Below are 26,967 nucleotides of genomic sequence, written 5' to 3'. Positions count from 1 at the left end.
TCATACTGTAATTGCAGTGGTAGTAACAGAATAGGGAGAGAAGAGGGTAAATAATTGATACCTTTCTCATACCTTACTGATGGGCATCCCAGTGCTAGAGCACATGAACGTCTGGATTGGAATTCCCCATATTTAAGGGTTTGTTTGTTTGTTTGTTTTTATTTTTCTTTTTTTCCTCCAAGGAAATTTATGATTTATTTATGCTATTTATCCTGGAAGAATAAGTACATAAGAAATTCCCCAATCCTAATGAAACAATGGGCATCATATTTTTTGTGTGCACCTGAGTTTTAGGAACCTAGTTGGAATTGGATGAGTAGTAGATGAGTCTTCATCTGTCCTTGTTGTTTCTAACCTGTAGTATAATTGGGATAATAGCCAACTTTCAAACAAGGAGGATTCAAAAAGGACAGAAAGTCATGAAAATGTCAAAAACTTCCCCATGAGGAATCAATTGAAAAACAGTTAACGATCACTGTCAATATTTTACAGAAGGGGCAACATAACTGTTTTTTAGTGTTCCTGAATGCATTAAACAATTTTGTACATATTCAAGGGATTGTTGGAAAGGACAAGCTTGGTTAACATGGAATGGTTCAGCATTACAATAATCAAGTCAGCAAACATTTAAAACCTCTTTTGCTTTCAGACTGCAAACATTCTTTCCACCAATAGCAACTTGTGCCTGGTGTTAGTTACGTGAGTTCACATGTAACCTCTTTAGACCTTTATTACAGAATCCCTTAAAAGAAAACCATCTTCATGCCTGACAATACCTATTTGTAACTATGCCCAGAGCTGACTTCAGGTCACTGAGTGTGATTCATGCGTGCAGCTCTTTAACTTTTACATGTTAATACCTTTTATTGAAGGAAATATCTATGATTTTAAATAACTGATTTTATATTTGGGGGTAACCATGCCACAAGAAATATTGAAATTATTAAAAAGAATATAAGTATTTTTACAAAATAATTTGAGCATTTACTCCCTAAGTGTGATTCCTTTCTTCATTCCTTGGCTCATTCCAGAGGCACTCAATAAATGCATGTTGAATTTCATTGAACTGATCTTATGTTCACAGTAGTTTGCTATTTGAAGAGTATTATTTGCATCTTTCTTTTCTCACCATTTGCTTTCTATTCAATCTAGGAGGTTCCTAAAGGTAGTGGTCTGGGCTTCTTTCTGTCTCCTTTTCCCTGAGGCTCTCTTATATACTATTGTTCCAGATTTTATTTCCTATGAGAATCACTTCAGCAATTTCCATTGAAGCTTTTACAGTATTAGATTTCACTTACTATGTCTATCTCATCCTCTATATTGGAATTACAGTTATATTCCCAATATATATAGAGAGAGCAGGAACCCTTGATTATGTCAGATTTATGCAAAATCCAGTATAACAAACCAGAATTTTAAGAAATCCTTTTTTAAAAAAAATGTCTCTCTTTCTGTTCTTGCATATACTTTTCACATTTCATCCTATCCATGAATACTCATACCTGTTTTCAAGCAACATATCTCTTCATATGTTTATGTCTATGCTAAAATTCTCCTCTCTGCCCTTCTTTTCTTTCCTGTGAAGAATTAATTGTTCTTCCAGATACAACTCCTGTTTAAACTCTTCCATTTTTACTGAAATATTAATGTCTTCAAGTTGTACTGACAAAAACTCTATCAGTATTGTAAAACAACAACAACGAAAAAAAATTGTTGTAATTAACTCTTCATATGCCTTTTTGTCAATTTGAGTTTTAGCACAGTTGAGAGGTTAAATTAAAGGTCTCTGAAGACAAAGTGCCGAAGTTCTTCATTCATCTATCTGTGTATACTCATACAAGTTGTTGAAATGTTCTAGGACATACCGTCACAATCAATAAAATTGGGGTCAAGGAATTTCATTCTCCATGGACTTTTAAGGATTAAATGAGTGAAAGCATATAAGACACAGATAATAGTAAGTGCTTGAAATTTTACTGAAAAACCTGAAATGATGGATTATTATTACAAATATACTTGTGTATACAAATTATATACCAAATGTTGACATAAGCTCTAAAGCATATATCACATTTATACATTTAATAATATATGATTTAGACTTAGTGTATATATATATGTATATATGATATACATAATATTTTAATTACATAATTATTACAGCAATCATCAAAGTAGAAACTATTCTGATTTCATAGATGAGGAATTAAGTTTTATAGAGATTAAATAGTTTGCCCAAGGTTGCACATAATTTAAGTTTTTTACTCTGGATTTGAGTCAACACAAAAATACTTAATCCCATGTTTAGGGACTATTCTTTTACCTTTTATACCTAACACTTTTCAGATTCTATGTAAGCATATGTTTAGTGAATGTGTAACTGAAAGCTCAAGCTCAGTCCCTGTCCTTGTCTCCAAAAGTGAATCAATGCCAATTTAATAATGAGGAGAGGGGGTGCTGGGATTGTGGCTTAGCAGTGGAGTGCTCCTCTAGCACATTCAAGGCCCTGGGTTTGATCCTCAGCACCACATAAAAATAAATAAATGAAATAAAAGTATTGTGTCCAACTACAACTAAAACATAAATAATAATAATAATAATAATAATAATAATAATAATAATAATAATAATAATAAACATGGTTTGAGAAAAAGGAAAAAGAAGGTTTATTGCTTTGCTAGCAAGTGAGAAAAACAGGGAACTCTGGTCCCAAAGTCTGTGATTCTGTTCATCAAGAGGGACTGGAGCCTTTTAAAGGAACTTCAAGTGTTACATTCCAGGTGTGTTCTGGTAGGGGACCCCAGGGCAACCATCCTGAAGGTATGTAAGGATTCAATTGTTAATTTGAGAGATATTCACTTCCCAGATCCTCAGCAGGCATCTCCTTCCTGTAGTGGGTAATTAATTGTTCAATGACAATTAACCAGGGGGTGGGGAAGCATTTTTTTTAAATAAAATAAATCTTAGAGCAATGGAGGTTATATTCTGAAGGTGAAGCTACCATTGTATTAATTTTAAGTGAATTAATAAAGCCAGAAGATATTTGGATATATTTATATTTTAGAACTCCTATTCAAGTGATAGTTATAATTTATCTTAATTAAAATTATAAAGGACCAGACACAGTGCTGCACACCTGTAATCCCAGTGTCTCCACAGATTGAGGCAGGAGGATTGCAAGTTCCCAGCCATCCTCAGTAATTTAGCAAGAATCTGTCTCAAAATTTTTAAAAATAAATAAAAAGGACTGGGGATGGAATTCAGTGGCACAGCTACTCTGAGTTCAATCTTCAGTATCAAAAGAAAAAAAAGAAAAAAAAGCATAAAGATATCTTTTAATGACATTTATTAAGATAGTGGAAAAAAATAATAAGAGAGTGAGGACAAATCTCTCCCAGGCAAAAAGAGGATTTCCTAGGGAAATATAGAACTAGGAACTATTGTATTTTGTTAACTGTTTCCTGATGATGATTGGACAATTCTCCAATCTTGTACTATATACTTGTACTACAATCTTGTACCTACCATTAATACTGAAGATTAATTTGGTTCTAATATATTTAGCTATAAATATAAGCTACAGTGTTAGCACTTACCAGTTATCTACCAACTACTGTAAATTGGAAATATTTAATGAAAGCAACAATAAAACCAAATCCTCAAAAAAAATCACCATTAAATTCTAGCTGACAGAGAAAATATGCAGACTCTTTATGTCATCATAAAACAAATATTTGTGTGTCATGTTGTGCTAGATTCTTACAAAAAGTGGATAAAATAAATGTGTATGCTTCAGGGAACACACATTCTGATGGAGGTGACATAACTTAATCAGATGATACTTTAATGCATGATTATAGTGGATCTTAAGTACTAGTAAGGGCAGATTAATAAGGAGTTTCTATGAGGACACACAACATGGAGTTTTGATCTAGTCTGGGGAATCAAGAAAAGATGTTTTTAAGTGATATTAATTGAGTGAAAATGGGAGTTAACTAGATGAAGAAAAATAGAGTGGCCATGGAAACAGGGTGGCAATGTTTAGGGGAGAGAAAGCAGTATGTTTGAACAAGTGTGGATCTTTGGATAGACTACCTACCTTCAAAGGACTGAAGTAGTCTGACTAGTATGTTAGAGTTAAAAAAGTGATGGGAAAGCCATTGAGAAAGACTGGGCAGTAGCATGCAGGGGTGGGCAGTGCATGCTGGATATACTCAGTTTCATTCCAAAAACAAGAGGAGGACAATGAAAGTTTGATTAGGTATTGGGAGCTGCCACATGAGAAGTAAGAGTGCCCCTTAGCTTTGAGCAATGATAGTGTGGAGATGTGGCAAGCCAGCCGTGTGCTATGTGTGTGTGAACTATGAGCATTCAGCGCACAGGGTGGACTGAACCCACATAGCCCCTCTGTTTGGGCCGGCAACTTCTGTGTCTTTTTGCTGGCTTTGTCTGTTTCCCATACAGCACAAGAGATGGGCATGGCCTTCCTAGATGTCAGTCAACCTGCTGACAGCAAGACTTCTGGAAGCTAGACTCAATCTCCTGAAACCTGACCCCTTTCTTCATTTGAATGGCTTCTCCCCAGTGAAAGGGTTCAGCACATGTTCTTTGCTCCCTTTCGTGCCTGCCTTGCTCCCCTTGTGGAGCTGTGGCTGAGGAGTGGTAACTGAACCCAAAGTAAAGGTACTTTCTGTGTCTGTGTTTTTATTTCTGTGTCCAAATTCACTTGGAGTGACCCTGACTGGTTTAGTTGTGTGATGCAACAATTAGGTTTGTGTTTTTAAAAGATTGCATTCAACCTTAAAATAAAGGATTCTGCCTTTGTAACAATAAGGACAGACTTGGAGAACATTATGCCAACTTGAATATGACAAACACAAAAAGTCGCATAATTGCATGACATTATATGTGAAATCAAGAGTGTGTGTGTGTGTGTATGCATGTGTGGTGCATGCATGTGTCTCAAACACAATAGAAATAGAGTAGAAAGGTAGTTATCAGGCATGGAAAGAGGGATGGACAGATATGAGTTAAACAGTGCATATTTGCAGTTATTTAGAAATGTCTGGAGATCTAATGCATAGAATGAGGAATATAGTTAATAATATGGTATCATATGTTGAAAAATTAAAATTTCTTAGTGAAGTTTAGGTACTCTTACCACCAAACAAGTTAACTATGTGGCATGATACTTATGCTATTTGCTTGCACATAGTAACCATTTCACTATGTGAATCAAAACATCATCTTGAATTGCTTAACCAAACAAAATAAAAATATGTGGTATATCCAAAAAGAAAGAGCATCATGGCTGCAAGGAGATAACTAGCACTGAGGAAAAGAATGCCGAAAATCTTTTAAAGAGATTTTTTACTAGACCACTATAATAAATTAATCCAGGTTGTCAGTAACTACTGTGGGAAAAGTTAGATTTATTTGAGTGTCCTGAATATACTGTAGGCTGTAGGATATGGTTTAATGAAGACTCTGATAAGCTCTGATAAGTCACTTATCCTTGGCAATATCATTCTCAGCCTACGGTCCAGGCCTATTCGTGATTGATGAAAAAGCATAGTGAGTGTGTAAACGCACAAAGATGTGTACATGCATATTTGCTCATAGAAAAATATTTGAAGATCTACAATCTACCAGGCACTGGGGACATAAAAATGAACATAGCTCTGGTGATTATCTTCAGTTTCTCTAGCAAAACAGTTGTCTGTACTTGCTCTCCCTCCTTTAAATCTATTCACAAGTTCAGCTTCTTATTTCTGCCAAGAGTCATTCCAAACTCATTTTCTCCTAAACTTAATTTTGCACAATATTTGTTGTCTAGAGTTCCTTTTTTCTCTTATTTCCACTCTCTTTATGTTTCTTTTTGCATATCTTCTTTACCCCCAAGTACTATATGATCTTTCCCCAACACTTTTGTGGGTTTTAATCCCATCTAAGAAACCAAGATTCTTGATTCCAGGTAAGGTTTTACTGATGAAATCCTCAAGATCATTAGAAATAAAAACATCTCAGTGATGCAAGCCTGTAATCCCAGCAGCTCAGGAGGCTGAGGCCAGAGGATCTTGAGTTCAAAGTCAGCCTCAGCAAAAGCAAGGCGCTAAGCAACTCAGTAAGACCCGGTCTCTAAAGAAAGTATAGAATAGGGATGGGAATGTGTCTCAGTGGTTGAGTGTCTCTTAGTTCAATCCTTGGTACAAAAAAAAAAAAAAGTCAACAAGTGATTTAGACAAATTGCTAGAGAAATTTGTATATAATTATAGCTGTGAGCAACACTGTCTTGACTATAATCTTTCTGTTGCTCCAGCATTCTGATTTCCATTCTAAATGATTCCCTACTCCCTCCTCTCTTGGGTCTGTAAGCCACACCACCCTGCTCCCACACCACACCAGCAATTAGCTTTGCATACTCCTGTCACATGTGGTATCCTTAGAATATCCAAACTAAGAACAGTATTCACTTGGGCAAAGAACTCTGCTTAAATCTCCCTCATACTCAGTCATTCCACCTTCTTCTGAAGATAAGCAGGTCTTCCGCATACCTCAAGTGCACTTTGCAGGTCTCAAGTTCACTGTGACCAGACTCACAACTCTCTGCAGGTACTACTCTAGGGAAAGGGGAAAAAGAGGGAAGGGAAAAGCCAGAAAATCCTGAGACACAAAAAATATGTAGGAAAAAAAATATTCTTGAATCTTCAATCAAATACCACTACCAATAACATTGGTAAGACCATGTCAGGTTCTGTAATTTTTAGTGTAACCAGTGACATTTTTAAGGAATAGGGGAAAGGGAATAGAGGATGGGAGGAAGGGAGAGACTTGGAAGTACTGGGGACTGAATTAGAACAAATTATATTCCATACCTTTATAAGCATATCAAAATGAATTCTATTCTCATGTATAATTAAAAAGAACCCATAAGAAAAGAGATAAGTAAATAATCTAATAACTCATAGCTATTGAGTGTTGTAGCAAAGTTTAGCATGATCTTGTGACTCAAAACATGATTCCATTATCTATAATGAAATTTTGCTTTCTAATGTAAATGGAGTTGGTCTTCTTTCCTGAAATGAACTACCAGTTACTTTTATTGTATTATAATCTTGCCATCAGTTTTCTAGGAAATCCTCATATTTTTGCTAATTCATTTCTCTACAAATCTTTATAAAACATATTTATAAAGAAAAAAACTATATAAATGATAAATATCCTTCAAATTTTTATGCCTGAATTGATGATGCCTTTACTTTTAGTTAATGTTGATGGAGTTGTTGATAGTAATGCTCCTGATAGATAAATTCTTGGTATATTGCTTGAAATTCTGATAATGTCCTAAGGCCATTACCACATGAAAAATTTTCAAAAACAGCATTCCCCAAAAGTGATTATTCAGTTTCTACTGAAAACAGATAGTGAGCTTCTGGAATCACAGTGTTGTCTTTTCTGTCCAGAAGCAACTCTTAGGATAGGATCCTTTCCTTGACTGAACCAAAATGCCCATTTTACTTTTTATCACACTTTATTTCCTCAGATATCTAATTATTATAACATGAAATATTTCTCCCTTAAGCATATAATGAATCTAAAAATATCAGAGAACAAAATCACTAGGATCATCAAATAGTTCTTCCCATGGCATCCTAGGTACCCTTCTTTTCAAGAAACAAATGAACAAAAACAAAGCTAACATTACTTTGCTCATGTCTCACTTAAACTTTGCATTTTATATAAAAGAAGAAAATTTGCATTTCTAGAGTACCAAAACTTTAAAGAATTATGTTAGTAACAAGAATGTATTGTATACTTGGGATTTAATGGACAATTTAATCCTTTCTACAAGCGTTGCAATGTATGCTTCATCTAATTTCTTGATGCTCAAAGTCTTAAATGACTTGGTCAAGTTATACAGAATAAGTAACAGGGCAGAGATTCAACCCTGGAAATGTAATATTCCAAAAGCCTTATTTTTACTACACCACGTTGACCTTCCAGGAGAGTTGCCTATCAGTAAACTGTGTTGTGCCTTTAGAAATGAAGTTGAAATATAAAATACTTATATCTGAGTAACACAGTTTTTGATATGTAAATTGTTACAGAAGATTTTAGCAGATATGCCTTCCAATTTTGAACTCTTAACATATTTAGAATGAATTAAATTAGCAAAAATGTCATTCACAGTTTATGTTGTTTAAACTTAACTTTGTTGTTGTTTTCTTAATTTTTGTCTTAAAGATTTGGCTAACAGCTAAAATAAAAACAATTATTTATAAGAAACTTAAAAATAATGCACTTCTATTGGAAACATACTAAATTAGAATGTGAATTAAATTGATGCAATATAAATAACAGACTAAGTTGATAAACAACTAAAGCAATATTAATATTGTAATATTTTTAACTTTGTGAGACTCTTTTACATTCTCCACTTTAAACTTATTAAAAGAGTAGAGGAAGAGGATTGAGAGAGATGGAGGAGGAGAGTGCATGGGAAATTAAAAATTTTTCTTTTTCTATGATAGTTGTACTGTTTTTAACCAATATAATCTCTAAGTCTTATTAGTTAAATGTAATTACAATCATAGAATTTTATAAAAGTCTTGCTTTCATATGCTTATTTTTACATATATCATATTTTATGGTTTATATTTTTAATGGATCAAATATATTTATGACTTGTATTATATAATTTTTAAATTTGTAAATACGTATTTCTATTCAAAATACTTAACATAAATTAAAATGTTTAATAAATATAATAATGCCTTATATCTATAGAAATATTTGTTACTATTAATCCCCAATTATGCTACCCATACAAAAACACACAAAAAAAAAATACACAAAACTATTAAGTTCTCTTTCCCTTTACCCACTCCCCAATTAGACTTTATCAAATATTCTGGAAATTCAATACTTAATTATTACTTATTGAGGTACTTTTGGATTTCACTTTTGTCATAAAATAATCCATTATTCCTCCATAGTACTGATACCACCAGTTAACAGTGATGAGTTCTGCTCCCTCACAGGTTGAATTATAATATTAGAGAAGCATGCCAAGGCAAGCATATAAAGCAGGGTTTATTTAAAAGGGGTAACATAGACTTCTCCCAGGAGGGAGAAATGAGCCATAGCTAGTATCCTGGTATCCCCAGAAGTGAGATGTTCCACCTTTTTTATATTGTCCTTCCTTTGTTCTCCTATTCTCTTTCCCTTATCTCTCTCCTTCCTGAGTAAGTGACTAGGCCCAGGAGATGCTCTAGTGGGATGGCCAAAAGGTGAGAAGCAGATGAGATGGAGGGCCTAAAACAGAGTGATTTGTGCAGGATGTGGGGCACTTTTATACCTTCCTTTAGGGAGGAGAAATTCCTGAGACAGGTTACCTTAGAAACAGGTTGGAGCAAGAGCAGGTAATCTTGATAGGATGGAGGAAGAGCTCTGAAGAATTTTAACATTTCAGTTCCTCCATTCTCTGGATTCTACCCTTGCCTATCTGCCAGTCTAATTCTGGCATCAGTACCATCATGCTTTCACATAAAATATCAACAGGGCTCCTAAGTCCTTTGTCAGAATCAACAATTTGCATCTAAACATTCTAAGGAAGAACCACAAAACAACAAGTCCAATCCCAGAAACCAAGGACCTGGGTATGGTTAAATTCAGCTTTCTTTTCTTAAGCAAAATCTCTGCTTTCTGGCTTGTTCATCCTCTCAACTCTGCCTACAATGTTGAAAATCTTATCCTGCTGGTCCTGCTATCTCAGAAATAATCCTACAGGATATCAAATGCTTTATATTAAATGAAATAGAAGACTCTGAACTCTTGATGTGGTTTGTTATTGAGAGTTTTCCCTGAGAATGCTTCTCCCTCTTCTACCCAAGTAGCTGAAGCATTCATTCAATCATTACTGTCCATAATATAATCATGATTATTACTATTAACTACTGCTAATGACCAGCATTCTGTAGGTATAAATGATGCAGTGAATTAAAAATGCTCATTTCTTTCTCCATAGGAATCGGACCTTGAGAAGTTCAGATTAGGGATGCCCTCTTGTAACAACTCTCTCCCCCAGCCCTTGATATTTATTCTGGCTGGAATTCCTGGCCTGGATTCTTCCCATGGTTTCTTCTCTGTACCTTTTTTCTTGATATTTGTTATTACAGTCGTGGGCAATGTCACCATCTTATGTATCATCCGAATGGAGAAGAGTCTTCATGAGCCCATGTTTCTTCTCTTAGCCATGCTCTCAGGTGTTGACCTATGCCTGGTCAGTGTCACTGTGCCCCGCATGCTGGGCATCTTCTGGATGGATGCCAAGGAAATCAGCTTTGATGCCTGCCTCACACAAATGTTTTTTATTCCTTCTTTTTATGTCATGGAGTCTGGGATCCTCCTGGCCATGGCTTTTGACAGATTCGTGGCTATCTGGTGCCCTCTGAGATATACAACCATCCTTGATGACAGCATGCTTGTGAAGATGGCACTAACTGTCCTAGCAAGGGCAGTGGCAGTGCTAACCCCAGCACCCATCCTGGCAAAAAGACTGGAAAGCTTCCAAACCCACATCATTGGTTACTCCTACTGTGCTTATATGGCTGTGGTGATGATAGCCTGTGGAGACATCTCTAACCACATTATCTATGGCCTCATGGTCATTGTGGCATCTGTGGGATTTGATTTGTTTTTCATCCTTCTGTCGTATGGACTTATCCTTCATGCTGTCTTTCAGATACCATCTTGGGAAGCAAGAGGCAAAGCTCTTAGTACATGTGGCTCTCATCTTTGTGTCATTGGTCTTTTTTATTCTCCTGTTGTTTTCTCTGTTCTGGCCCAGATTTTAGGCTACCATATGGCTCCTCATCTACAGATCATCATCGATAATCTCTACTTCCTGGTGCCTCCCATGGTCAACCCCTTGATTTATGGAGCACGTACCAAACAAATGAGGGAGTGGGTATTGCGAATATTCCACTGTCAAAGAGACTGAGGCTGATCGATGCCTTTGACAGACAGGAGGCCTGGTTATGTGGAGCGGGAAGTCCTATTGGATTGGAGGTAGAGATGATCCCTTAAAGGTTTGGGGCTTCATGAGGAAATAACCAATGCAAGAAAGAAAACTCATTTAGTGTGGGAATGTGATGGAAGAATGTCCTTTCTACCAGGATGCAGTTGAGAACAAAATTCTTATAATGAGAATTCTCCCAAATACGCACACATGCAATAATATGGGAGAATATTCTATTGTTAATTTGACTTTATTGAATCACAGCTTTTCCTATAAACTAGAAATACAATTTTCAAATAAGAAACCTTCAATTTAGGTATATAATATTAAGATATAGGGACAAAAATAATTATCAAAAACAGTGACAATTTAACATTTTCTCTTTTGCATTCATGGTTTAGCTATTGTGTAGAAATAATACTGATGGAAATAGATACACATTTATATTCATAGCTCATAAATAATTGATTATATCCTTTCCTCTGTATAGAGGACTTCAAGAGAAAATGAATTCATTTTTAGTAATATATAGTAGATTTCACCTGAAGATAGGCATTTGACATACAAAGAACCTTACAAAGCCATTTTTTCCTTCTAACTTCATCTACATCATTTCATATATTTTTACAAATTTAAGATACCCAAATATATGCCTTAAATCATTTTGTCTGTTTCCCAGAAGATGAGATGCAAAAGACTCGTGAACCCTTTTTCATAGGCACCTTAAACTTAATGTTCTGAAATTAGAATCCTAAAAAATTTATTTTATGTGGTAAAAGCATCTGAGATGTACCCACATAAAAGATACTTATGCTATATAATACAGTACATGTGCATAGCAATACTGTACTGCATACAAACTAAGCCCCTCATCTCCTTTCCAACCATAGGGTATTCTGTCTTCACCATATTTGTTCATTTGACTTGAGCCAAATTCAATTTGCAACCTTGAAATTATGTAATTATTTTTATTTCTGTTTCTTAGTCCAACCGATCACCAAGGTTTCTCTGCACATTTACACTAACATTTTTCGACCTCACTATTATCTGACTTGTATGCATCTCTAAATATAAAATCCATGTACTTAACCTGTCTATCTTTAGTGGTTTTCTTATTCAAAGTTGTTAACATTGGAATTGAAGATGTGTTTCTCAAACACCTCATTTCATCTACTTAAAAGTCTTCAGCATCCTGTTCCTCAAGGTAGAGGAGACATGCATGACTAGACTCCAGTATGAATAGAACCAGGAGTTCTCTTCTAAAGAAATTATAGAACAGGCATAAATCCAGCCCAACATAACTGCTTTGCTTCTAAAAACACTCACATTGCTTACTATTCTAGCTGTTGTGATATTTAGAAGCCATTTCTCTCAGTCTTTCTTAGTTAAAATTCTTCCCACCTCAAGAGGCACTTCTTCCAATGGGCTATCCTTAACATTTATTTGTAAATGATGTCAACCATTCCTTTTCTTGACTTTAGCTATCTTTGAGATTCATCCAGTATCTGCCCTGTACCTCAGTTGTTTATTTTCCAACCCTGCCATTGTTCCTCCAGTGACATTTTGTTCAGGGCCAGAGACATATCCAGAAAATCAGTTTTTCACAGACTTTAAATCTATGTCATATTTTTTAAAGTTAAAACTTACTTGCTCTTGTAAAGAACAAATTCTTGTAAAGAAAGGGTCTAGACATGTAAATAATACTCATCTTCCCATCTCTGATGCTACAGGTTGAGATATCCCCAGGTCTACCTGAATGAACAGAATTATGGATGAATATATATAAATATACACACTTTTTAAATACATTTTTTTCAATAATTTTATCTACAAACAGCATCTTGGCTCTGTCTCTCATGCTTACATAATTATATTTCTAAACCTCACCTGAAGTATGCATACATACACAGGAATGTGTCCTTGTACATAACCTAAATATACATATTAAATTTCATTTTAAAATATGCAAAACCAGTATTAATTCTCTCAGTTTTCATGTGTCAGTTTTCAAATGCATAGATTTGCTCAAAGAAATTGACAACCTTTCACATGCCTTTATTCAACTTTTAGGAATCATATCCTATACATACTTGCTTCTTTCAGCCTTTCTTTTCCTCACTCCTCCTTTACCTTCACTCAACATTGTTTTCCTTTTCTGTGGTCTCTAATACCACCCATGTCTCTAATATCACCTCATTCATGACCCAAATCATGCAATATGAAATATTCTTTTTGCATGATCATGTTCTATACTAAAATGAGTGCTTTCTATTCTTGTTCTTAAAGAATCTAGAATTTCCATGACATATAAGATAAATTTTATTAGTGGAGCAAGTAAGTCTTATCTTAAAATAGCTTTGCTCATGAAACTAGAAGATCACAAATAATGCACAGACTTCCACATTCAGTTTATCCACCAAAATAAAAGAACAAAACAGTTGAGGAAAAGGAAGGAATTAAATAGGAAGAGATGGAGAAAAGAAGAAGTGGAGTGAGGGAGGACAGGGGCCATTATATGTTACAGTTGACTTTCCTGTTTTCTTTTGAACAAGGTGAGACTTAAATAGATTGTTGGTATAAGGTACCCCCATGGATTCTCTAAATCACTTTGATTTGATTTCAATCATCTTCCTTGAAAGGAAATTATATACTCTATGCTCATATTTCTGATTATATACACTCATTTTTATCAGATCCTATTTGACATTGTTGTGTTTAGACTAATATATATAACACTTTGTTATGGAAAGAACATAGCTGTGTTAAGACAGAATCTACACAGCAGCACTTAAGAGGAAAGATGCCTGTGGCTTATGGTCTCACTTGCATTATAAATTTCTCCTCATGTGAATTTTAGATAATATTAAAGAAGTATAAGTGTTTTCATATCGATGACAACATAACAAGCCCTTATCTGATAGACTCATTCAGTGAATATATACTCAACTCCTACTATGACCCAGTCTTGGCAAGGGTAATGTGAATCACAAGTTCATATAAAGATAGATAGATAGACAGATAAACTAATATATATACATATATATTAGAATATATATAATTTTAAAAGTGGCAGTAAAAGGAAGATTTGAAGACCACTCCTTCTCAAGACATACTGCTCAGTTTTGAAAATCAAAATGAACATCCACTAATTCTGTTGATATTTATCAAGACAAATCTCAGTGACTGAATTTCCTGCATAGTAAATGAAGATAATATTTCAGAAAATAATTTAAACTTTAAATATTATTCCTTCTAAATTTTGCTGTTTCCATAGACAATACTTGGTTAAGGAAAGAACATAAAATGTTAATGTATTCTCAGAATACTGTCTTTCACATACCAATCAACATAATTAAAGATAATGAGAACTTTGTATGTGTGATTTGATTCCATTGGAGTTAAGTTACCATGATCTTGCTAGCACCTGCAATTTAAAAACAATCATTCAGGAGTAATGTTTAAATTGGAACTAAAGGTGTAAACGTAAGGTAATTTCATCACCGGGCAGGCATTTTCATTAATTCTGATGACAAATGGTGGACATTTGCCAGTGAAAACAAAAAAGAGAATAATACAAGAAAGAGGATAATTATGTTGGAATGGATTGTACTGTCATGTACAACTAAAAACAACCAATTAAAAGAGAAAGAAAGGAAGAAAGAAAGACACCCTTTAGTCTTTCAAGCTGAAATAAAAGAACTCTAGAAATAATTCAAATTCATATGAAAAATAAAGAGCACCATTAATTGTAATAAAATGCATAAAAATAAAAGTGTAAACATGAAAAAGAAAGAAAAAAAAGAGCATATTAATCTACTTAGAAAACCTGGATTAGCCAGGCATGGTGACACAATGCCTGTAATCCCAGGGGCTCTGGAACTGAGGCAGGAGAATCTCGAGTTCAAAGCCAGCCTCAGCAACTCAGAGACCCATCTCTAAATAAAATACAATATAGGACTGGGGATGTGGCTTAGGGGTTGAGTTCTGCTGATTTCAATCCCCAGTACAAAAAAAAAAAAGAACTGGATTGATGGGTTTTTCAGGATCAACTCCATAACTGTGTTAAGACAGAATCTACACCGCACTATTTAAGAGGAAAGATGCCTGTGGCCTGTGGCTCATGATCTCACTTTCATTATAAATTTCTCCTCATGTGAATTTTGGTTAATATTAGAGAAGTATAAATATTTTCACTTATTTTTATAGCAATGACAACACATATCATGGAGTAGTCAGAAACTAAGGGCTACAAATCACAGAAATGTTCCAACAAGCCATTACCTGATAGAATCATTCGGTGAATATATACTGAATACTGAACTCCTACTATGACCCAGTCTTGGCAAGGGTCATGCGAATCACATGGAACCCATGCTTCATGTAATGTGTATCTGATGTGGAGGGCATATCTGGGAAGCTGCATAAGACAAACTAACATACATATTTAGCAAATAACTTCACATTCTAGAAACATGGAATATTCTGTCAAACATGATGTATTAGGCAACATTGGACAGAGGGTCATATTTTCTCTGAGTATAGATCTGAAATACAATGGATAAGTTTTTTAAAAGCTAGAGCAAGAAAAGTCCATGCAGAAAAATTAGTAAGAAATATCTTAGGCAAGGCAGTCAAGAAAAGCTCATGTTGTTTAAGGACATATAGTCAAATAGTACACCAGGAATGAAACAGACATTTGAAAGATTGGTGCTATTGTGCCTGAGCAAGGACATTTGTGGAGTTCAAGGGACCACTAATGTCCTTGTTTAACTGCTCCTGTGATTGTGCAGAAAGATTTCAGATGCATGACAGAGAGTAGCAGGTATGAGTTAGAAGAGATAGGAAATGGGGAAAAGGGGACACTCTCAAGGGAGAGCAGTGAATCCTTTCAGAGAGGAGAGGTGGCACACACCTCTTGCCCTCTAGTTGTGGACCCCAGGGAAGTTGACAAAGAGTCTTGCCCAGCTGTACTTTAGACTGTTGACAGACAGCAGAATTTTGATCCAGGCTTCCAGGTCCCCACTGCACATGGTCTTACCCCATAGAGGGGAGTATTTACTACTGTAATGGCATGTTAAAGATCCAAGGCAACTCTGGGTCACAATGGCCCATCCTGACCAGCTCTAATTTGAAAAGGTTCTTTCAAATTTTTAGGTGAGGTGTTTTTGAGTCTAGTTATCCTGTCTCCCTGAGTTCTAGAATCTATTCTGCATAAAGCTCCCCAAATTCCCCTCACTTGGGATAAGCTGTGTTCTTATCAACACGGATGAGCTTTGGGGGCCTGTATTTCTCCTGCAGATAACAGGATGTTGCTGAGGAATGTGACTTAATCCAGGTAGAGCTGCAAGTAAATTACTTTTAAAAGAAAGCATTTGGAGGATCAGCAGAAGAGGCCCAGTTTATAGAATTATCCCCTTAACCTCATGTTCCCACCCCTCATGTCTGTCTGTTGTTTATCTCTGTGGCCTCTGTATATTAACCCTTAAAGTTAATTTTTCAACACAATGAACTGAGGTAGATTAAAATTAAGGGGGCTTGTGTCAAATTCAATTTTTTAGCATAAAATCTTGAAACATAGCTCAAACAAGAATATTTTAAGCTATTTATGGTCTACCTGCAATGCATATCCAGTAAAATTGTACCCAACATCTGTAGCCATAAATAAAATAAATAAGGAAGTATAAAGATGAAAGACTTACAGGGCCCTTCACAGTGCCTTAACCACAAGACTCCCCCGTAATGCAGCTTTAGCCATATTACCTAGACATACCAGCTTTCCTTTCGCCTTGAATTCCCTGGTCTCCCCTCCTTATTCTCCAAGTTGACTATAGCTTCTAGATGGTCCCATGCAGAAGAATGTCCTCCCATTCCTCATCAACATTCAAATCTGTCAATGTGTAATCCAAATAAGTCTTATGCATGCCAATGTGACTTCAAATCTGTCAAATCCTTCTGACTCTCTACAATGTCACATGATGTTACATTAAATCTGTAGGCATTTGTTAATTACATTGCTCTGATATGAAAGTTTAATAGATCTTCTCTATTATCATTGAGATGCCAAAAAGATATAGTCAAAAATAGATCACTAAATTAATTTTCCAAAGTGGAAAGATGGACTTCAATTTTTTTGTGTATTTATATTTTTAAGATTAATATTACCTAATAACTTAGAGTCATTCTAGGTCTTTAAATTTAAAACAGGTTAGCAATGTGGCTCCTGGAGAGACTGTACTAACGTTCCTAAGAGGTGGACAAGAAGAATCTCCTTTTGGTTTGCATAAAGGAGTGGATGAGGAGGGAATTGTCTCCTTTACTTTTGTAAGCAGAAAAAAACCATTTCCTCCTACATATTCTGCCTATAGGACTGTCCAGAATTTGAGTAGGAAAGTAATCTGAATTTCACACTAGTTAGATCAGCCACTATGGTAAAGGGAATCTGATGTTCTCATGGTTTCAGTGAGTAAATTAATATAAATCTAACCTTAATCTGTCTACATTGCATAACACCTGCTATTCACACTCAGAGTAAAATTCATAAAAGCTAGAATATCCAAGAGGTTATAATCACTTGAGAATGGAAAAGATAGTTTAGGCACAGGAAAGAATCTGATGTTGTATCTATTGCTGGCTGAGGCAGAGAAGATGAGGAATGGATTGCTGAAGATGCAGTACAGAAAAAAACAAGCTGGAAAGATATGAAACAGCAGGTAGGGAACTTTCTGACCTAAACAAGAGATTATGGAAGAGTTTAAGTTAGTGATTGAATCTAGGGAAAAGATGTGAGAAGTTACTAGTAATTAAATAGTGAACAGGATCTTTGGGGGTGGTAGAGAAACAATTATTTTGTGGCATTGGATATTGAACCCAAGGCATTATGCATGCTAGGCAAGCACTCTGCCACTGAGCTACACCTCCTGCACTTTTCATTTTTATTTTGATACAGGGTCTTGCTAAGTTGCCCAAACTCATCTCAAACTTACAATTCTCTTGAGTCAGCCTCCTGAGTTGACTGGGTTACATGCATGCACCCCGCTGCTTACCTGGAGAGAAAAAAAAAAATTAAAGAACTAAACCATTGAAAATCTGAAGAATTTAGATAAGAACTATTTTGGAGAAGTTGAAAGGGTCCAGCAACAGATATGTACAATGAAGGGGCAATGTTTCATAATTCAGATTTGGAAGACAGTCAGTGGCAAATCATGAAAACACAGGCAACTTCTTCCTAATTCTTTCTTGAAGAAGTGACATCCATCTATAACCTCAAAATGAGTAGGGAACTGAGAAGGCATGGGCAAGGGAGATGGGAAGAGCATCAGCAGCAGAAGCAAAAACATGAATTAGTCCCAAACAGGAGCAAAACATGAATTGCAATTTGGTTAAGACTCAAGGAAAATTGAGGATGAGCTGAATAGTAGAAAGTGATGCCAGAGAGGTAAGAGGACCCAGACTGTAAAGGCATTGCTCATCATTTTGGATAGTGTCACTGTAATCCATAGTTTTAAACATTTTGCACCAGAAGAAGTATATACTTTAACTCTGGAACACATCATTTTTTGAATCTTAGTGATATAGTCATTTTAACGATTGAAGTTTGAAGCCAGAGATATCTGGATTCAGTTTCTGGCTTTGCCTTTATTAGCTGTAATGTTCTTCATAAATTTTTAAGTCTATTGTTCTTTTTTCTAAGCATTTATTGCAATTTGTATTCCAAAGACTTCTGAAGATGAAGTGACAGAAAGAATTTTAAGCACTAATCCTAGAGTTTAATAAATAATGGTCTCAGTACATAAATTAGACCCATTTTTTTCTTTGTATGTGTGGGGGGGGGGCGTCTAAAGTGTTATATATTTTCTGATACATTGAACAAACACATCCCATATCAAACCACACAGCAGATCATTGGAAATAATGCCTTCATTAATTATCTTAAGGGATAGTTCATGATAATTACTCCACCTCAAAGTAATTTAGATCTTGTAGTTTGGGGAAAGGACCTTTATCCCCAGAAGGCCATCAATTTCCCGACCATGTACATCCTTTAACCAAGTGGAATCTGTAGTCAGCCATAACTCTAGCTCTTGCTCACTGAGGATGCTTTGCATCTGCTCCTTATAGAGGTAACTCTCTGGAGGACTGCCAGTTTGGGGTTTGGTTTTGGTGAGTGAAGACAGAGATACAGAACAGGAAAAGAGAGAAGAGAGCTGTATTCAAGTATGTGCACTTACAGAATTATGAGATCCTCAAAAAAGGTAATTTCCAACTTTTTGAAAAGCTAAAGTTAAGGATAAAGATTACTGATGCATAATAATAAATATTAGGAAAAAGGAGGTAGGGAAAGGAAAGGTAATGGAAATGAGATTGATCAAAATATGTTATGAGCATATGCAAATAGCCTAATGAATCCCACTAATATGCATAATTATAATAAAATCAATAATTTTTAATTTATTTCAAAACAAAGTTGTACACTCTTATTACTGACATGCTTATTTTTACCTGTTGATTTGTTTTTAAGTATGGAGTCATAAATACTATTCATTTGAATGAAAATAACATTATAATGCCATTATAATTATTTGTCCTGGGTAATCCACACAGCAGAAATAGCTGTGAACAAAAATATTTGTTTCCTCCCAATCAGGGTTAGAAGTAATTCATCACGGTGACTCCCATAGGAGGAAGAATATTTAGGAAGAAGCAAGAGGTGTTTAATAAGTTGAGGTTCATAGTTGAACATGTATGTACAAGCCAAAGCCAATATTTTCTTTCTACATTCTTTCTGTCCAAAACATCTACATCACTACACTCCCTTAGTTACAATAACTATTATTTTAAAAAGAAAAAAAATTAAACACAGTTATATTAATATTGTCAATTTTTAAGCTATTTAATCTATTGAGACTAAGGTGAGAGACTAAGAATTAGAAAATATACTACAAACTGAAACTTTTGTGACATGCAGTTTTATCTAGAGTGGATGTTTTAACAAAGGCTATTCACATCTCCCTGTTCACTCCTTCTCCACCCAATCTTGATTTCTGGGGTAAAAGACAAGAAACACTAATGATTCCGAGGTAAAAATCAGAGAATATCTTAATTGGTAAGACAGAAGTTTTTCAAATGTTTTAAAATATGATTTTGTTTAAATAAATATATATAGAGAAAATAAATTTGTCAGAATACAAATTGAAGACACCTTTACATGCTACTAGAAAAATTAAAGAATTATTTTGTGCTTGGATCTCTGGATATACAATATAAATTTTTTTGATTCCATGTTAAAAAAAATCAGATTTATAAAACTCTTGTTTGTTTCCCTCTCTAGGCATACGGGAGTAGAGATGTTTATATCTTCTCTGGATTAATGGATCTTTTTAAATTTTTTTTTGTTAAGTTTGAGAGTCAATAAAATATTGTAAAGAACTTAGTTTCTTTGCAAGTGGGCATATGGGTAATCAAGATCCTCCAGCTCTCAATTAGCAGTAACTGGTTTGGAATCCAGCATCAATTAGATCCCTTTTTTGTTTCTGGATTCTTTGCTTATAAATGTGACAGAACAAAGCAGATAAAAGAACAAATCTTTTTATATCACTATAAGAAGAGGTGGTAAGGACAATTCTCTTTTCTTAATTCATTTATATCTATCTTGTATTAATTGAAGTGAATATTAGAAATGTAATTCCATTTAGTTAAGCGTCAGGAAGCAGCATAAAATGGCACTTAGACACATGACTTTGGAGTCAGACAAAACATGCAGTTGTAGATTTTCCTAATAATAATAACCCTGCACTGGTCTTTGGGCCTGATCATGATATTTCCTAGTTTTGCTAGAGTTTCTACCCTAAAAGCAATTTTATCCACAAGGGAGATACTTGTTAGGGTAATAATATATTAATGAGTATTGTGCTCTGCAATTTGATAAGACTATCAAAAATGTAAAAGTAAAAGAGTGAACATATTAATAACAAATTTCTACTTAAGGTAATCCAGCAAAAAATCATAGATGAGATTCCAATTGAACTGGATATTAAAAATAAGCAGTTGTTTGTAAAGGGAAATGAAAGGGGTTAGAGGCATGACCATCGAAAGAATATGAGAAAAAGGCACAATATTTCAATGCAGCATGGTATGTTCAGAGAATAATTAGAAATTCATTATTAACTAGTGAAAGTAAAGAAAGAGTAGTTGTTTGAAAGGTTGGAAAAATTGCTTATTTTGTTATTAATGTACAGCTCTGAGTTTGTTGAGTCTTTTCTCAGACACCTTAGTGGAATCACATTACATACGGAATAATGAAGACATGAACTCTTTCCAGTGCTTGATTAATTAAATTCATCTTTGTGTTGGGTGATATTCTAAGTTGTTGGCATGCTTTATTTAGTTAATTCTCCCAGAAACTTTTGCTTTTCCCACTATACATACTGGGAAGCTGAGGAATGAGATATAATTAACATGTAGAGAGCAAACTAAACTTCATGATGGAGATAAATGCATTTAGTAAGAACATAGGAAGAACATATGCTGGGAACTAAAACAATTAAAAGGAGGAAAAGGAGAAAATTGAAGATACAGCATTTCTGGTGTGGTTTGATACATTTTAAGGTTTAATGAACTTTATAGCTTATAAGCTATATATCATAATAATTGAATAGAATTGTTTAAATAATCATTTTATAAAGCCCAGGACAGACTAGGATAATTCCTAAATAACATAATCAAGCATGCAATTGGTTTAACATTCTCCATATTTACTCAAAAATATTGGCTCATATGAGCATATTTATAATTGTAGTATACCTGGCCAGACATTGCAAGCTACAGTGGGGTAAAAAGAATTCATCATGTATAACTTCATTATTATTAAACTCAAAATATTATTACCTAATCAGTAGAATATAGAGTATGCTGATAAGATAAACCTAATTTTTAGAAGGATATAAAGGAGTCTGCAACTTACCTAAACATATTTCAAATTTATATTTTAGTAATTTTTTTTTCCTGGATGACTAGGGATTAAACTTAAGAGCACTCAACCTCTGAGCCACATTTCAGTTCTTTATTGTATTTTATTTATAGACAGGGTCTCTCTGTGTTGCTTAATATCTTGTTTTTGCTAAGACTGGCTTTGAAATCATGATCCTCCTGCCTCAGCCTCCTGAGCCACTGGCATTACAGGACTGCGCCACTGTGGCTGATGTATATCAATAATTTTTATACATAGGTACAAAATCAGCAGGCGATTCTGATGGAATTAAAGGTCTGAACAGTGATAAATGCACAAAAATTAATTTCAAGTAGTTACCTAAAATAATATAATTCATTAAGTTGAAGAGCAAACCCTAGTTGTTGTTTTTTTCCCCCTGTTTTCGGTTAATGCACATTAACTACACAGAATATGGGGTTCATTGTGTTATATTCACATATTCAAGCAAAATAAAGGCAATATCTAAATATTTGCTTAAATCGTGTTCTGAAAAGTGACTTAAAGTAATGTAAACTACTGAAAGTTTAAAGGTGACTATATATTTATTGTCTGCCACAGAAAATATTGTGTTTGGCAAAACATAAAAAACATGAGCCCTGAAAGCATGAATTGTGTTAGAGTTCTTGTTTCTCAGTCACTCTGTGATGCTCTCCATTTTCTGTAACTTTCTGGGCTGCTATTTGAATTGGTACAATTGGAAAACAATATACAGCTTATATATTATTCCCAAGTTAAAATTGAAACATGCAAAGGTCCAGGAACAGTGTCCTTTTCATGTTAGGAACAACTAAATATCATTTTTCTTCCTCATTTTGCATGTGAATGATATGAACTGTGATCATACATATAGTACAATTATCAAAAGGAGTACTAGGTGAGTAGTCTCTGATGTGACTAACATGTTCAGATACACATGATGAAAGTTAAGAGGTATAGGGCACATGGGAGAGTGTATAGAAAAGTGTAGGAAGGAAACAGATTTCTGAGAATTAAACATAAAATAAATGGGTATTTTCACTTGAAAAAAGAATTTTGTAGAAACATGCATGTTACTCTCAACTGTCACCACACAGAAAGTCCATTTAGCTTGTGGAGCTCTAGAGGTTTAGGGTCAATGTGTCTCAAGGTTCCTGAGTATAGCTTTTGGGAAGTACTAGGAAAAACAAATATGCAGTGGACTCCCTATAACTGAACAACCTTACCTGAGAGTATTCAGATATCAGCTAGAAAATTGCTTTTCAGGATAATAAAAACTAAAAAAAATGGGATTGAGGATTTCTAAGACCCTTTTCATTTATAAAATCTTATATCAAAAGTTAATTTGGCTTATGAGTAAGAAAAACTGAATTCAGAGAGCACTATTCAATTTTTATTTTATTGTTCATAGATAATTAGATATATATTTTAGAAAATTCATTAGATTCTTGAATTGCAGCTGGTGCTTTGTGTCTGGCTAATGCTTAGGGCCAATTGGTGTGTACCTAGTGCTTAGTGTCACTAAGGGTTTTTACTCTAAATTACAAACCAGAAAGTTTTCTAAAGTGAGCCTTTGGATCTTTCAGCATTTGTTTTCAGATTTGTGGTAATGACATTGGCAAAACACTTTTGCTCTAACCTGCAGAGAAAACAGAAGGCATCTGCACCACAGAAACAGCCAATAAGTCTGAAATACCTCCAAACAGCTTCTTGCTGATGGGCATCCCAGGGCTAGAGCACTTGCACGTCTGGATTGGGATTCCCTTCTGCTCCATGTATGTGGTGGCTGTGGTGGGGAACGTGACCATCCTGGCTGTGGTGAGGGCAGAGCGAAGTCTCCACGAGCCCATGTTCCTGTTCCTGTGCATGCTCTCAGTGACTGACCTGGTGCTGTCCACCTCCACGCTGCCGCGCATGCTCTGTCTCTTCTGGCTGGGAGCTCACCACATTGCCTTTGATGCTTGCCTGGCTCAAATGTTCTTCATCCACAGCTTTACTGCCATGGAATCAGGCTTCTTCTTGGCCATGGCCATTGACCGGTACGTGGCCATCTGTGACCCACTGCATCATGCCACAGTTCTCACCCACAGTCGCATTGCCCAAATGGGAGCTGCTGTGCTGGTGAGGGGAGTAGCCTTCTTTTCCCCACACCCCATCCTGCTCAAGCAGCTCCCCTACTGCAGGACTCGAATCATCGCACATACCTACTGTGAGTTCATGGCTGTGGTGAAGCTGGCGTGTGTGGACATAGGAGCCACCAAGAGTTACAGCCTCAGTGTAGCATTTGTGATTGGTTCCTGTGATTGTCTCTTCATTGCTTTTTCTTATGCTCTAATCCTCTGTGCAGTCTTTCGTCTTCCCTCCAGAGAAGCCTGTCTGAAAGCTCTGGGCACATGTTGCTCCCATGTCCATGTCATCGTTGTTTTCTACTCTACTGCTGGCTTCACTTTCCTGACTCATCGCTTTGGACACAATGTGCCCCCCCAGGTTCACATCTTCATTGCAAATATATACCTTGTGGTACCCCCCTTCCTGAACCCCATTGTTTATGGTATTAAGACAAAGAAAATTCGAGAGTATGTTTTTAGTTCTCTAAGGGTAAAACTTTCCTGATTACACTGAACTATTTGCAGAGATAGTAAGAGATCAAGAAGGAAACACAATAAATAACCAATCACTTTCTCATATCTGACATTAAATATTTTTTTAGTGGATATCAGATACTTCATTAGATTTTACTGGGAAACAATGAGAACATGTTATATAAGTTCTCTTATATTATGAAACTAACAGGTATGATATTTCTTATGTGCTCCTGAACTTTTTTAGAGCTTAATGTACAATGAGAAAATCTCTTGTTCATTGGTGGTACCAACTGAATGAGATAGTACAGTTAATGCGGTCCATCTAGGGTTTTTTTTTTTTTTTTTTTTTTTTTTTTTTTGTAATGCAATAGGTCACCAGTTAAGGTTTTTTCCAAATTTAAGGACCACTTCATAAAAATGAAGTGTAAAACATTCCAAACACCTCATTGATCTATCCTGGAGACAAAACATGGAAATGGTATTTCCTTTCTATCTCCTTCTTATGAACTACTTTTTATAAGCATCTTTAATGTTTTTTTTTTAAAGAGAGAGTGAGAGATGAGAGAGAGAGAGAGAGAGAGAGAGAGAATTTTTAAATATTTATTATTTTTTTTTTTTAGTTCCCGGCAGACACAACATCTTTGTTGGTATGCGGTGCTGAGGATCGAACCCGGGCCGCACGCATGCCAGGCGAGCGCGCTACCGCTTGAGCAACATCCCCAGCCCATCTTTAATGTTTTAATCAAACTCTCTACGAATGGTTGTTTTATTGTAGTAAAAATATTTTATATGAGGTTTGCCCTTTAACAGACATATGCTATATAATACATTACACAAAGTATATAGTTCTCAGGAAGATGAGGATAATTCCTCTTAACCATAAAATCTGTAAGAATTTATTGTTAAGAATCCAGTTATAACTTGTCAGCACGTACCAGTATGACCTAGAGCTTAATGTATAATGGCGTAATGTACAGGGCATAATGGCCCTTCTTCAGCAGCTGATGTACTCGGCCTACAGGAAACTGGAGACCAGCACAGGAAGAGCTCAACTTGGCCTTAGTGCCAGTCTTGCCGTGGCTGGACATAGTGGGCTAGGTAGAACAGTTATGGAAGTAGGACTTGAAAATCTGATGCCATCTTGCCATAGTATACACTATACAGTTCACCTTGTTGCCAACCCTAAATGGCGCTCAGTACTCCCCACATTTATCATTTTGATAGGGGACAATTAGAACATGAGGTTAAGGGACTACTTTTATTAAATGGGCGCAATTCGCTGAACCCCACATGCTTTCTTTTCCAAGAAACAATTTATAGGCATCCTTGCCTGGCTTAAGTGGACAGTCTAGATCACATTTCTCAGCAAACCACCTGTTATCTACAGGAGAAATGAAGACCTGAAAGAATAAGAAATAAGAAGAACCCATGTTACCCTAGAAGAGGAGATTTTGTGACCCTTTTCATTAATCAGATCCTAAAATTCAGGGAGATAAGGATAATTCCTGCTAACCATGAAATCTATAAGAATGTATGGTTAATGATCCAATTAGAACTTGTCAACATGAGTCAGTGTGACCTAGAGTTGTCATGGCAGTGGGCCTTGAAAGTCTGATACCATTTTTCCATTAGTCATAAGTCAGGCGGTGGATTTGGGTAGGACTCTTGGGAAAAATTTCTTGGATCCCCCATAAAACTGGAGTGAAGGTAAGGCATGTTGTCCCTCTCTTCTCTAAGAGGACCCACTCTCTCCATTCAGAGTATCCTCTTTCCCTTTTCCTGTCCCTTCAATAGACTCATTCCTGTTTATCTGAACAGCATGTCTGAAATATTTCTGACTTAATTGCAAGAATTGGAGTTTTGTTTGGGTGGGAGAGTCTTTGAGCTGTTTCAGTTTCCCATAAGGCCCCAGCCCTCTAACAATTTGACTTAAGCTAAATTCAATCTGCAGCCTTGAAATTACATAATTATTTTTATTTCTGTTTCTTCATCCAACTGATCACCAACATGTCCCTGTACATTCCCTCGACCTTTTTTTCTACCATACACTTGTATGTATGCATTTCTAACAGTTTAAACCTTTTTAGCTTTAGCTTCTCTCATTTTCAAATTAATAGTAATGAAACTGAAGTCATTTTCTCAAACACCGTCTTTCATCCACTTAAAATCTTCAGCATCCTGTTCCCCAAGGTAGAGGATCAACTCCATAGAAGAGCCATTGCATGACTGGACTCCAGTCTGAATAGAACCAGAAGTTCTCTTCTCAAGAAATCATAGAACAGGCATCAATCCAGCCCAACATGACTGCTTTGCTTCTGAAGAGCCTCACATTGCTTACTATTCTAGCTGTTGTGATATTTAGAAGCCATTTTCCCTCAGTCCTCTTAGTTAAAATCCTT

General features: G+C 35.5%; 2 protein-coding genes across 2 annotated transcripts; both read left to right on the top strand.

Annotated features, from left to right (window-relative positions):
• Window positions 1–10,057: 10,057 nt before the first annotated feature.
• Window positions 10,058–11,002, top strand: LOC308642101 (olfactory receptor 52K1-like; the record flags this gene model as incomplete). The annotated part of the gene is made up of 1 exon (XM_081280700.1): window positions 10,058–11,002. The coding sequence occupies one exon, from the start codon at window positions 10,058–10,060 to the stop codon at window positions 11,000–11,002; it is 945 nt and encodes a 314-aa protein (XP_081136826.1).
• A 2,488-nt stretch (window positions 11,003–13,490) lies between these two features.
• LOC308641723 (olfactory receptor 52M1-like) lies at window positions 13,491–24,596 on the top strand (the record flags this gene model as incomplete). Its single annotated transcript, XM_081280337.1, has 2 exons — window positions 13,491–13,572; window positions 23,629–24,596. The coding sequence occupies 2 exons, from the start codon at window positions 13,491–13,493 to the stop codon at window positions 24,594–24,596; spliced, it is 1,050 nt and encodes a 349-aa protein (XP_081136463.1).
• Window positions 24,597–26,967: the final 2,371 nt, after the last annotated feature.

This window comes from Spermophilus citellus (genome assembly GCF_964194105.1).
Source record: "Spermophilus citellus genome assembly, chromosome: 2".
NCBI classification, from domain to species: Eukaryota; Metazoa; Chordata; class Mammalia; order Rodentia; family Sciuridae; genus Spermophilus; species Spermophilus citellus.
The sequence above is the reverse complement of the archived record's forward strand: the minus strand, read 5'-3'. Positions and strand labels throughout refer to the sequence as shown.